This window comes from Bubalus bubalis, chromosome 24 (assembly GCF_019923935.1).
Source record: "Bubalus bubalis isolate 160015118507 breed Murrah chromosome 24, NDDB_SH_1, whole genome shotgun sequence".
Classification (NCBI taxonomy): Eukaryota; Metazoa; Chordata; class Mammalia; order Artiodactyla; family Bovidae; genus Bubalus; species Bubalus bubalis.
The window spans coordinates 38205516-38217706 of NC_059180.1; the positions used below are offsets into that span (position 1 = coordinate 38205516).

The window sequence follows — 12191 nt, forward strand, 5'->3', positions numbered from 1 at the left end:
GCCCCCACCCCACGGCACAGGCAGAGCGGATGAGTCACTTGGCATATGAGGGCTCCTCAAAACCAAGCAAATCCCATCGCCCACAGGAGGATCCACAGGGGCCAGATCCCAGCTCCCACCCCATCCAGCCTGCCCACGGAGCGTCTTGCACATGTGTGTACACATGTGCACACACTCACACACACACACACATGCTGCACCAGCTCAGAAACCCAGATTCTAGAGGCTGGAGGGAAGAGGGATGGTGAAGGACAACTCAGTTCCTCCCAAAATCTACTCATTCTCCCCAAAGCACTTGGGCCGGGCCCAGCTGAGTCAGCCCATGAGGGTGGAGACGGGTGGGGGTCCGAGAGCACGGGGCCAGAGCAGGCTAAGCCAGGAACCAGCCCAGCTGGCACTGGGCCTCTCAGGGCCTCAGCGAGCTTCCCTGGAAGATAAGAGAGCTTCCTCTTGGGAGGAAGGGTCCTCAGAGAGTCAGTGGGGGTCTCTGGGGAGTGTCAACCCGCTGAAGTATATTGGCTACATGCTGTGTTGCCTGGCATGGAGTCGGTCCTCAATAATGGAGAAATGGCATTAATATCATCAATGTCACATAACATCATCAGTGTCACGGCTGTTACACAGCAGCTGAGCTATCAGCCTGCTCACCTGGAGGTCCCTAGTTTGGTTCCCTCCCAGAAGCCAAACTTCACTTTTCTAGGTGTGGGGAAGGAGGATTTGGAAGTTGGGAGAAGTCTGGAGTTCTGAATTGTCCTGTAATTGCTTGTAACCCTCAGCCTCACAAGCATGGAGCCTCCACCTGCAGAGGTCAACCCCTCCCATTTGTGGGACCCTCACTCAGGGCCTAGGGGCATGCCAAGTGCTTAACACATGGGATCTCACCTAGGAGGTGGATACTATAGTTGTGTCCATTTCACAGACGGAGAAAACTGAGGCTCAGAAGGACAAAATGACCTGTGTACAAGCTGCAACAGCTGAAAGGGATTGAGTGAGAACACCAGGGCTCCCCGAGCTGCCGCCCCCACCCCATCTTTGGAGCCCTGATAAGGTTCATCTCCCTAGACTCAGCCCAGTTGGCTTTGTAGTTGCTGTCTCTTTGTCTCCAGCCTTAGACTATCAGCAACTTGAAGGTAGGGAGGCTTCCTTCCTTAACATGGGTTCTATTTTGCCCAAATGTTGTATCTTCCATAATCCTTATCAACCGGTATCTTTCAGTCCAGTAAGGAAGACTGACAAGGAAGGAGGTTAACACCATAGAGTGTAGTGGACCCTAACAGAGGGGCATGAAGTAGGGAGTGGAGGCAGGGAAGGGTCTGGGAAGTGGGAATGCCAGGCTTGGGTCATTTTGAAATGAGTCTTTTAAAAGTAACTAAAGACTTCCCTGGTGGTTCACTGGTTAAACCTCTGCATTTCCAATGCAAGGGGTACAGGTTCAATCCCTGATTGGGAAATTAAGATCCCACATGCCACATGGCTAAAAAATAGAAAGTAATTGAAAAAAGACATTGAAAAATTAATCCAAGCACATATAAAAATAATATCCAAAGGAAGTTTTAAAAAATAAGCAAAATCCAAACACTATGAAAGAGCGTACAATGAAAATTCAGATTTGTCTCCTGAGGGGACTCATGGCTAACAGAGTCTTGTGGATCCTTCCAGAAATTTTCTGTACATATGGGCATATTTATTCTCTGTTTCTCTCTCACACTTTGCTCCTGGCACCTGACAACGAATTCCACATCTCATTCATTTCCAGCTGCACAGTCTTCCAGAGTAGATGCGCTCTGGGTTATTTAACCACCTGATCCCCATCCCAGTGGCCATCAGGCTGTTTCCAGGATCTCCTCCCTAGCAACGGTGCTGCCGTGAATGACCCCAATTTACTCTCCAAGGGAAAGGCAATCCGGAGAAGGAAGGAAAAGAGTTTCCATGCAGAGTTGTGCCATAAAACAGGGGGTTGGACAGTATTCCCTCCTGAGCCCTTTGGCTCACTTGGGGGCACAGGAATGGGTCCAGGCTGAGCAAGTTTTGTCCTGACTTCAGGCCAAGTCTAGACCCCAAGTCACCCCCACCCCCACCAGCACCACCAAGCTGTGTGTTCTGAAGCCTTGGGCTCCTCCCTGACACCTATTTCCAATGGACTTGTAGTCTGGACTTATAGTCTCTAGGTCTCCTGCATTGCAGGTGGATTCTTTACCATCTGAACCACCAAGGAAGCCCAACGCTTGTAGTGGGACTCTAGGTCCCACCCCACTCCCACCCCCGGAGCTAACCTCAGACTAGGGGAGGGAAGTCCCTTCAGGTTGGAGGGAATTGCTCAAGCACTGAGCTGCCTGGTGGGGAACTCCCCATCTAGAAGGGGCATCTGATAGAGAAGCCAGGGCAGTGCTAAGTTCAAAGAGGAGAGAAGGGTTAGGTGTGGCTGGAAGGTCTGTACAGGGTTCCCTATCTGAGAGCTGCAGGCAAGATCCCTCACTCCTGGTTTCTCATAGAGGGGCCAGGGACCACCAGGGGGACTTGCTAAAAGTTTAGACTCCTGAGACCCTTCCTGCACACGGCCCCCCAATCAGGAGGGGGGTCACGCCCCGGAATCTGCATTTTACAAGCTCCCCCGGGGAAGCTGAGCTGCTGCTCCTCCCAGGGTCCTTTATCCTTTTTAGGTCTTCAGATCCCAACTTGAAGTTGTCAATGTATTGTTAGTAGTATTAGCATGTGTCTTTCCCCCTCCCTTAAGAGAAAGGCCTTTTACTGTTTTTTTGTTTTTTTTTTTTCCCTTTCCTCATCTACGTAGCAGAACCAGGCAGCCATGGCTGGGAGAATGCCCGTATCTGTGGAATGAGCCAATGAACGAGCCCACTGAAAGCGATAGACCCTTGCCCTCAAAATGTGCATTTGGACACACACACATTTTGAAAGCAACTGTAGGAGGATCCACAGACCCCCTTAAGCCCACCGCAGCTACCCCCTAACAAATAAGGTTTTCCCAGAACCTCTGTAACACTTCAACACTGAAGTCCTGTGATGGCAGGGACAACAGATGACCTAAAGCAGCCATCCCCAAACTTTTTGGCACCAGGGACTGGTTTCGTGGAAGACAATTTTTCCAAGGACGGGGTTGGGGGGGGATGGTTCCAGGATGATTCAACCACATTACTTTTTTTTTTTTTAATTGGAGGATAATTGCTTTGCAATGTCGTGGTGGTCTCTGCCATACATCAGCATGAATCAGTTATATATATATATATCCCCTCCCTCCCCACAATAATAAACTCTCTCCTCCCAGTAAGGAGAAACTCCTAAATGGAGGTGCCAGGCATTGAACCCGGGGCCTCGTGCATGCTAAGCACACGCTCTACCATTGAACTACACCACCACTACTACACTTACTGTGCACTTTATTTCTATTATTATTACATCAGCTCCACCACAGATCATCAGGCATTAGATACTGGAGGTTGGGGGACCCCATGGCCTACAGGACACTGTTCTCAAATGCTCTGGGGTCTGGGGCAGGAAAAGCCTATAGGAATCAACCTCCTTATTTTTTAAATAAAAAGCGGCTGGGGAAGTGACTGGCCTGAGGACTCTGGATGCTCAGTGTAGGGGTGGGGGGCCTGCCTCCTTCCCTCATCATTGCTCCCCATCTGAGCCCTTTGGCATCTCCCCTGAGGACTGGGTGCTCCTCCTTCCCAGCTGGGCTCAGGACCCGCAGTGCCCTCCAGAGGGATGCTGAACGCTCCCTGCTATCAGGGCCCCACTCTGGCTCAGGGCCAGACCCGGGTTACCAGCTGTCTAACTGCAGCCTTCTCCGAAGACACACAGCGCAGCAGGGCCCCGGTGTGACTGGCCTCTGCTGGCACAGATGTAACTTGGCACATGGGACTGTGTGAAGTGTTGTGTGAATTATCTACAGGAATCCCCGATGGCGTGGGGTGCGGTTGTTACCACTGTTTGACAGAAAAAGGAAACCGAGGCTGGGAGCAGAGAGAAGCCTTGCTGAAGAGTCAGCTGACCGTTCATAACAGCAGGATTTGAACTCAGGCAGGCGCACTCCGGGGCTTCCCAGGTGGCTCAGAATCCACCTGCCAATCCTAGAGACGCAAGTTCGATCCCTGGGTCTGGAAGATCCCCTGGAGAAGGAAATGGCTACCCACTCCTGTATTCTCACCTGGGAAATCCCATGGAAAAAAGGAGCCTGGCGGGCTACAGTCCGTGGGATCGCAACGAGTCGGACACGACTTAGCGTCTAAACAACATCAAGGTGCACTCCCAAGCTCCCTTTTCTCAACTGTCATCGACTGTCCTGCCACCTGAGAGTAATTGACTAGCTATCGGGGCATAGAGATCCGTCAGGCTGTCCCATCTGACTGGGGGCCCCACCTGGGTGTCAGCCAAAAAAGGGGAGCCCCGGTGCCCAAGAGGGGCATCCGAGGCCCGGGTGAGGGTCCTCAGCCTGGGGCGCGTGCGCCAGGCCGGGAGTCAGGGGCGAGGGGGCTGAGGAGCGCGCTCGGGAGAGCCGCCAGTGCGCCTCCGCCCGCCTGCCCAGCTTCTCGAGTGTCCAGGCTGGGAGGTGGGGTGGGATAGGCCGGGTCCTCCCAGGACCCCGTGTCCCCACCCAGATTCCAGGCCGGGCGCCCAGCTCGCTCCAGCCTGGCCGAGGGCGCGCCTGGAAGCCCCGCCCACCCGGCGCCCCTCCCCCGGGAAGGTAAGCGCCACCTTCTCGGGAGCGGCGGGGGGAGCCAGGGCCTGCGGGCGCCCCGCCCCCCGCGAGTAGTGACCGGCCGCCGCCGCCGCGCCACACTCGGGGCTCCCGCGTCGCCGCCCGCTCACCTGCGCCAGCTGCCCGCTCCTCGGTGCGCGCAGGGGCCTCCGCCGCCCAGTGCCCAGCCCGGCGCAGCGACCCGCCGCCCCGCCCGGCCGCCACCATGAACTCGCTCTTCAGGAAGAGAAACAAAGGCAAATACAGCCCCACGGTTCGGACCCGCAGGTGAGGGGCCGCACTGGGCCGGGATGCGCGGTCCGGGCCGTGAGGGGAACGGCCGGGCCTCCGGGGCTGCGGCGGCTGGGAGGGGGTGCGCACCGCCCTGGGAGCCCCGCGGAGCGGGGAACCCAGCCTGGAGTGCGCGACGCGCGGGGACGCGGGCGCCCGAGGGCCACCCTTGAGCTGGGAAGCACAGCCGAGGTGGGAATGGAGGTGGGCCGGGGGCGCAGAAGGAAAACACGCTGTTTGGCACCGGAAAGTTCTAGGAGCCGGGAGAGTACTGGCTTGGGCGCTTAGAGAGCAAGGTACTGAGGTGGAGTCACAGGGGGGTGGGGAGGTTCTCCGCGTCCCGCGGTCGCCCTTGGGCCAGGGGTCCTCGCGGGCCAGGAAGCACCGCCTGGGTGGAGAGTGGTGTGTCCGGCGGACGCTACACCCAAGGCGGGGGCGGGGGCGGGGGTGTGTGCAGGGACAGAAGCACCGTCTAGGGGCGCACCCACGCGGTGAATTTGAGCTGGAGCGGGGGGCGTGGCTGGGGACGTTCACCAACGCTCCTTGGAGGGACGCGCAGGTGCTTCTGGAGTCGGGGAGGCGAGAGGTGAGGGGACGAATTGGGGGGCGGGGAACGTGCCACCTGCAGCAGAACTTTCCGGCACCTGCCATCCTGCGCTCCAGAGCCTGGTTCGGAGGAATCCGTGGGTGTGGGGCTGGGGGAACCCGGGCTGAGGCACCCCTGGTCCACACCCGCTACCCCACCCCGAGGTCTGCGGAGCTCCTGGGAGGGCGGTGGGGCCTTCTCCCTGAGTGATTTCTCAGGGGCGTGGCTGCCCCTAGCACCCGCCGCCCCCCTCCACCAACCAGCACCGAAACTGGCGGCGTCTCTGAGAGCCTCCGGTTCCCAGGGCCGCCTGGGAAGGGAATGACATGTCTCGATGTGTTTGCGTTGAAAGATGTGTTTGCGTTGAAACGGCAGCCCACGTCCGCTTGGTAAGCCTAATGTATTCACTTAATAACCGGTTTAGGGGAACCTCAGTGGAGATGCTGAGATTGAGGGAGGGGGCAAGACCTCAGACCCTTCCTTGGCCTCTCTCTAGGGAAAAGGAGGCAGGGGCTATAGCTGAGAGGGAGCCTTTATCCAACAAGGGGCTTCAGGCAGGTGGGGAAACTAATTGCAGAGCCCACCTGCCCCAAGTGTATCCACCCCAAAGTGCCCTCATCTGAGACCCCCTCCCCTGGAAGCAGTCCCTCACTCCCTCCCAGGTCAGGGATGAAGGCGAGGAGACCCTGGCCTGCACTCCCACCCTGCCCCCGTGGTCCAGCCCAGGCAGACCTGTCTAACAGGTGCAGGCGCCCTGGGCATGGCGTGGAGAGGGTGGGCCCTCCATGTCTTTATTCAGTCAGTTCAGTTGCTCAGTCGTGTCCAACTCTTTGTGACCCCGTTGATTGCAGCAAGCCAGGCCTCCCTGTCCATCGCCAACTCCAGGAGTCTGCTCAATCTCATGTCCATTGAGTCAGGGATGCCATCCAGCCATCTCATGGTGCCCTCACCTGAGACGTAGAGGGTGGGCCCTCCATGCCTTTGAATTCTAGGCTTTGCAGAAACTCCACTCCCCTGTGACCCCACTGCCCCTTCTCCCCTCTGCCTTGTTTCAAGTTCAGAAGCATTTCTTTCCCTCCCCTCCCGGGATCTCCCCACCCCCACACACCCCCGCCACACACACATACAAGCCTCCCTGGTCTTTCCCAATCCCAGGGATTGGGCAGGGCTCTGCATGCCGCTCCTCAGTGGCCAGGTCCAGCTGGCTCTCCAACCCAGCTGGGGTCCCATCCAGTCCCTGAACTATTCTTTCAGATGTTGCACAATCAGGCGCTCTGTGCCAGCCAGGGAGGGCTGTACTGTTCTCCCCTGACCAAGATCAGGGCCCCTCCAGTCCTCCACACACACGCACACACCCACACACCAGGAGATGGGCCAGCCCCGCCCTGTTCTCCGCCTCCCTCATCCCTCTGAGCCTCCCCTTCTTCCAGCTCTTCATCCGTCCAGTCCCCCAAGGGCTGGGCTTGGACCTAACAAAAGGTTATAATGAATCTGGACAATCTGGGAGGGTCTTGGCCTTCCCAGCAGAGGGCAGGAAGGAAGCAATTAACATCCTTTACAGCTTCGGGGACTCAGGGTTAATGGGCATGGGTCCTGCACTTCGCAATACCCCTGGCCCAAGGCAGCCACCCGCTGCCCCTAGCTGAATGTGTGATCTCAGCTTGGATGTCTCTTTCTCCAGGAAGCCCTCCCCGATTCTTCCCAAGATAGGACGAGATTCTTCCTTTGGGCCCTGTGGCCTTGCACAGTCACAGCCCTGTGTAGATGCCAGGTGACCATGGTCTTGCCAGCCCAGCATGTTCCCTTTGGTGGAGACAAGTTCATGGAACAGATTGCAGGGTCGAAGGTAGCCTCTTGAGTGTTACCCAGTGCTTGGCTCTGTACCCATAGCTCTAAGATGTGGTCACTGGTCACAGGGTGCTGGCCCCCAAGTTACTCTTGCACCCTGAGTTTTCTGGGGGCTTCCTCTTCTGTCTGGGGGAGGGCAGGGTTGCCAGTGAGATTCAGCATTGAGGTGGTCAGTTGAACACCTCGCCTCTGGTTCCAGAAAGGCTCAGGAACCTCTCTGAATCTCAGTTTCCTCATTTGCAAGGCAGGCCTGGTACTAATATCTTCCGTGTGGGGTTGCTGGGAGGAGCCAACATAACAATGGGGAGGATTTCCCCCGCCCCGCCCCGCGCTCCCCCCTCCGCTGCCCTGGGCACATAGAAGTGCCCAGAGTGAGGGTCAGCATCCCTGCCCTCAGCAAAGGGAATTCAGGAGCCAGGTGACTTGCACACAACCCCGCTGTCACAGGCTTTGGATGGCACAAGTGAACAGAAATTCATGGAGAGCCCCTTAGGATAAAACTGCCCCTCCCTGTTTGTCAGCCTTGTAGCAGCTGGAACTGGGTGTGAACTCCGCTGCTCCTGCTGCCCTGGTTTCTAATGACAGGTGTCGGAACTGGTGTTCACACCTGAGCTAATGACAGGGTCAGGCTGCTGCTGCAGGGTCACCAAGGATAGTGTCCAGCTCAGCGGGGAGGGCCTTGAGGGGCCCTGGTCCTACCGCCCTGCTTGGATGCTGAGAGTACAGCCCTGGCCAGTCCTTGCTCTCCAGCTGTGCCACCTGGGGAGAGCTGCATGGCCTCTCTGAGCCTCTGCTTTCTCAGCTGTGGAATGGGCATAAAAATACTACCTGCCTGGTGATATTGTTGGCATGAGGATTAAATGAAATAATGCAGGGAAAGGGTTGAGAATTACAGGAAGCCTCGATCCACAGCAGCTGTGATAGTTATAACTGTTGAATACATTTAAATAGGCACCTGCTATGTATCTGGGATTGAGCTGAACTCCGCAATGGACAGGCAGCACACCCCAACTCCTGGGGTGCCATTCCGAGGAGTAGGGGCAGCTGTGGAGGAGACGTTGACAGTCTCTACATTTGATGGAATTTTGCTTAATTTCCACTGTGGTTGCAGGACTGTGTCATGGTGGTGATGGGAACCACTGAGAGTTTGGGGGGACATAGAGCCGGACAGATGAGATTTCCAGCCTGACGGCCCTGTTGCTCCCTGACTGGTCTGAAGTGAGATCTGTCAGGGTTAGGGTGGAGACCTGGATTATCGGGGAGGACTTCCTGGGGAGGTGTCTGACCTGTCTGCGAGGGATGGATGGTTAGACCCAGCTCTGCAGTTAGACTGAACTCTGCCTGTGTTTGAGCTTGGCAAAGAAATTTGGCCTCGCTAGGAGCCTCAGCTTCCCCCTCAGTAAAATGGGGCTAATTTTGCCCTTCTACCCAGACCTGGGTCCCAGTGAGCACCCAGCAGCCTGGCCTCAGTTCTTGACCTCACCTAGGTAAAGTCCTAGAAGAATGGCCCAGTCCTAATGGGGACATCCTGTGGGAGAGGCAGGGCCCAAGGGTTTGGAGGCTGGTGAAAGGGGCATGTGTCCTCCTGGAAGCTAGCTGGGGTACCCTGAGCCCCTCGGTGATTAAGAGCGTGTCATCCAGGTGTGGGTTCAAGCCCCAGCTTTGCCTCTCCTGAGCTGTGTGACCTTGGGCAGGTCACAAAACACTTGAGTCTCAGTTTCCTCATCTGTGAAACGGGAGTGTTGCGGCAGCCATCAGCTGGTGAGGTCGCTAGTGGCTCAAGCAAGAGAATGCATGTGACGGGCCCAGCTCCCAGTGAGTGCTCAGTAAGTCATGGCAGAGACAGTGGTGAGTGCACACTGCTGTTAAAGATGAAAAGTGAAACTCGCTTAGTCGTGTCCGACTCTTTGTGACCCCATGGACTATACAGTCCATGGAATTCTCCAGGCCAGAATACTGGAGTGGGTAGCCGTCCCCTTCTCCAAAGGATCTTCCCAACCCAGGGATCAAACCCAGGTCTCCTGCATTGCAAGCGGGTTCTTTACCAGCTGAGCCCCAAAGATGAGGATGGTGCTAAGAACGGAGCTGACCAGGCAGCTGGGCTCCTTCCAGCTGTGGAGGCTGTTGCCCCAGGGGCACAGGAGGTCAGCTGGCTCCCATTCATTCACCCTAGCATTCATGTGGACCCCACACACACCTTAAGAAGACACGTGGAAAGACACACCTGCATGCATTGATTAGTGTCAGCTGCAAGGCTCGAACAGTCTGCAGGAGGGCCCTGTCAGCAAAGTTCCCTTCGCACTACGTGGGTAGCCAGAACTGGAGTGATCCACCCAGCCATTTCTCAACACCTGCTGTGCACCCAGCCCAGCCATGGATGTTTTATATATATATGTATATATATAAAATCTCCTTCTGACACCGAGCCTGTAAGGCTGCTGCTGGTGTCCCATTTCACAGAGAAGAACACTGAGGCCCAGAGTAAAGGCACTCGCCTTGCATTCACGGCTCACACATGGCCAATGTTGGGGCCCCTGGAGAAGGAAACTAGGGCTCCCCACCTCAACCTGGGGCTGGTGCTGTCTCTGGGGACTGCCCCAGGCCAGATGGTGGAGTCACTGGGTTTTGTATCCCTGACTCCGCCCAGCAACCCTTTCCACCTCCCCTCTCTCTGGCTTTGCCCTCACTTGCCCAGTGCTGTTGCAGAGGGAACGAGACCTGGTGAATTAGATTCAGGACAGAACGGAGCTGAACCTGTAACAGTGCTGCTAATGGTGGCGTTTCAGACACAGTCAGGGAGCTCATCTGGGGAGAGGCTTACCTCAAGTCATACCTTTTAGGCAACACTCCTAGGAGAGTGAGGGGCCTCTGGAGGGCCCTGGGGGCTGGGGGAGAAGCTGCCTTTGAGAACATGTCCAAGGCTCCTTGTCAAGAGATTTCTGGCTCCTCTCTGCTCCAGGCAGGGCTGTGTGGGGTGTTGCCAGTGCCACCTGCCACTCTCCAGCCTGCCTGCCTGCCCTGACCTGTCTTAGGAATGGGGAGACGGAAATGGCCCCTGGTCTTTGTTCTCTCTGCTTTTAATGGGTCTTCTGTCCTCCTGAGCCTAGGCAGCGAGGCCCTCGGTGCCCCTTCCTGACTCCAGGTAGACTGAGCCCTGCCCTGGCCTCTTGGCTCCCTGCCTCCTGAGTGGGCAGCCCCGCTGGGCCCCCAGGCCCTGTCACCAGCGCCCCTGCTGCAGCCGCTTCACCATTCCTGCCTCTGCCCTATCACCCCACTCCCTCCTCCCCATGGCAGCCAGGGAGCTCTCTCTTGTTGTTGTTCAGTCGCTCAGTCATGTCCCATGCTTTGTGACCCTATGGACTGCAGCACACCAGGCTTCCCTGTCTTTCACTATCTCCCAGAGTTTGCTCAAATTCATGTCCATTGAATCGGTGATGCCATCCAACCAACCTCATCCTCTGCCATCCCCTTCTCCTACCCTCAATCTTTCCCAGCATCAGGGTCTTTTCTAGTCAGCTCTTCACATCAGGGGGCCAAAGTATTGGAGCTTCAGCATCAGTCCTGCCAATGAATATTTAGGATTGACTGGTTTGATCTCCTTGCTGTCCAAGAGACTCTCAAGAGTCTCCCTGCCAGATGTCAGTCTGGTCCTGTCCACCCCCTCCCCACTGGTTCATCCCACCTCAAGCTGCCCTTTGCTCTCAGGCCCTGGGAACCGCCACCCTGCATACTATGAGTTCATTCCCCTCTCCTTTCCATGACCCTTCCAGCCCCTGAGCCTTTGCCCATGCTGTTCCTCCCGCCTGGAATGCCCTTCCCACCCCTCTGGGCTCACTTCTCTTCCTCACCTGGTCTCTGTTCCTTGGGGAAGCCTCCCTAAACCTCTCTTTCCCCAGGCAGATCCACTTCCTGCACTGTCTCCCCCATCTCCTTGGTCACTCTTACCTCAGCGGCCGTTGGGTGGTCTGATGGAGATGAAGGTCTGTCTCCCCCAGAGACTGGCAGGGCGGCACGTGTGCTGAATGAGTGAATGAATGAGTGAGGGTGGCCCTGGGGGCCTGCAGAGGCTTCCCCCTCCTGAAACATCTCAGGCTGATGCAGACACACATGCTCACACACAAGACACGCACGCACGCACTCGTCCCCACCAAGAAACGGGGTGGGCGGGTGGGGCTTCTGTCTAGCGGAAAAGAATAAGGGATCCTGAGCAGAGGGCCCCGGGCCCCCTGCCCCCACCCCCTTTTTCTGTGCTCTCTGTAAACAGGCTGCAACAATGCTGTGTGACAAGTGCAGAGACAGTGGAGGCAAAGGAGGGGGATGGGTGGAGAGGGAGCAGCAAGGGTCACGAGACAGCGAGGTGGGCGTCCACGCGCGTCGGCCTGCGGAGGCATCACATGGTGTGAACAGAGCAAGCTAGGGACACAGACAGCACATTTGTGTGCATTTACAAACATTCGTTCAGGGACTTCCCTGGTGGTCCAGTGGCTGAGACTCTGAGCTCCCAGTGCAGGGGGCCTGGGTTCCATCCCTGGTCAGGGAACTAGCTTCCTCATGGTGCAGCTAAAGACCCCACATGCTGCACCTGAGACTTGGCACATTCAAATAAATAAATGTTAAAAAAAGAAGAAGAAACTGAGAGATCATAGTAACAAAAACACTCTTTAAAAATTAAAAAATTTAAAAATTCATACAAAGTAATTCCATGTATGTTTATAGAAGCAGACGCCGATATGTAGTGAAAGTTTAAGACAGGCTTAGGAAGAAACC

The 12191-nt window shown here is 56.3% G+C and overlaps 1 protein-coding gene and 1 non-coding gene across 4 annotated transcripts in view; one reads left to right on the top strand and one right to left on the bottom strand.

Moving 5' to 3' along the window:
- Positions 1-3301: 3301 nt before the first annotated feature.
- Positions 3302-3373, bottom strand: TRNAA-AGC. The gene has a single exon. It is a non-coding gene; the product is annotated as a tRNA-Ala (tRNA).
- Positions 3374-4724: 1351 nt separating this feature from the next.
- PPL (periplakin) overlaps positions 4725-12191 on the top strand; it is a 47856-nt gene continuing 40389 nt past the window's right edge. The window contains exon 1 of one of the 3 annotated variants that reach the window (XM_025274699.3): positions 4725-4987. In XM_025274699.3, the coding sequence (XP_025130484.3) occupies positions 4926-4987 (62 nt within the window). In that variant the 5' untranslated portion in view covers positions 4725-4925. The remainder of the gene's footprint in view (positions 4988-12191) is intronic. The other 2 variants (XM_025274698.3, XM_006054908.4) reach the window with 2 other exon arrangements.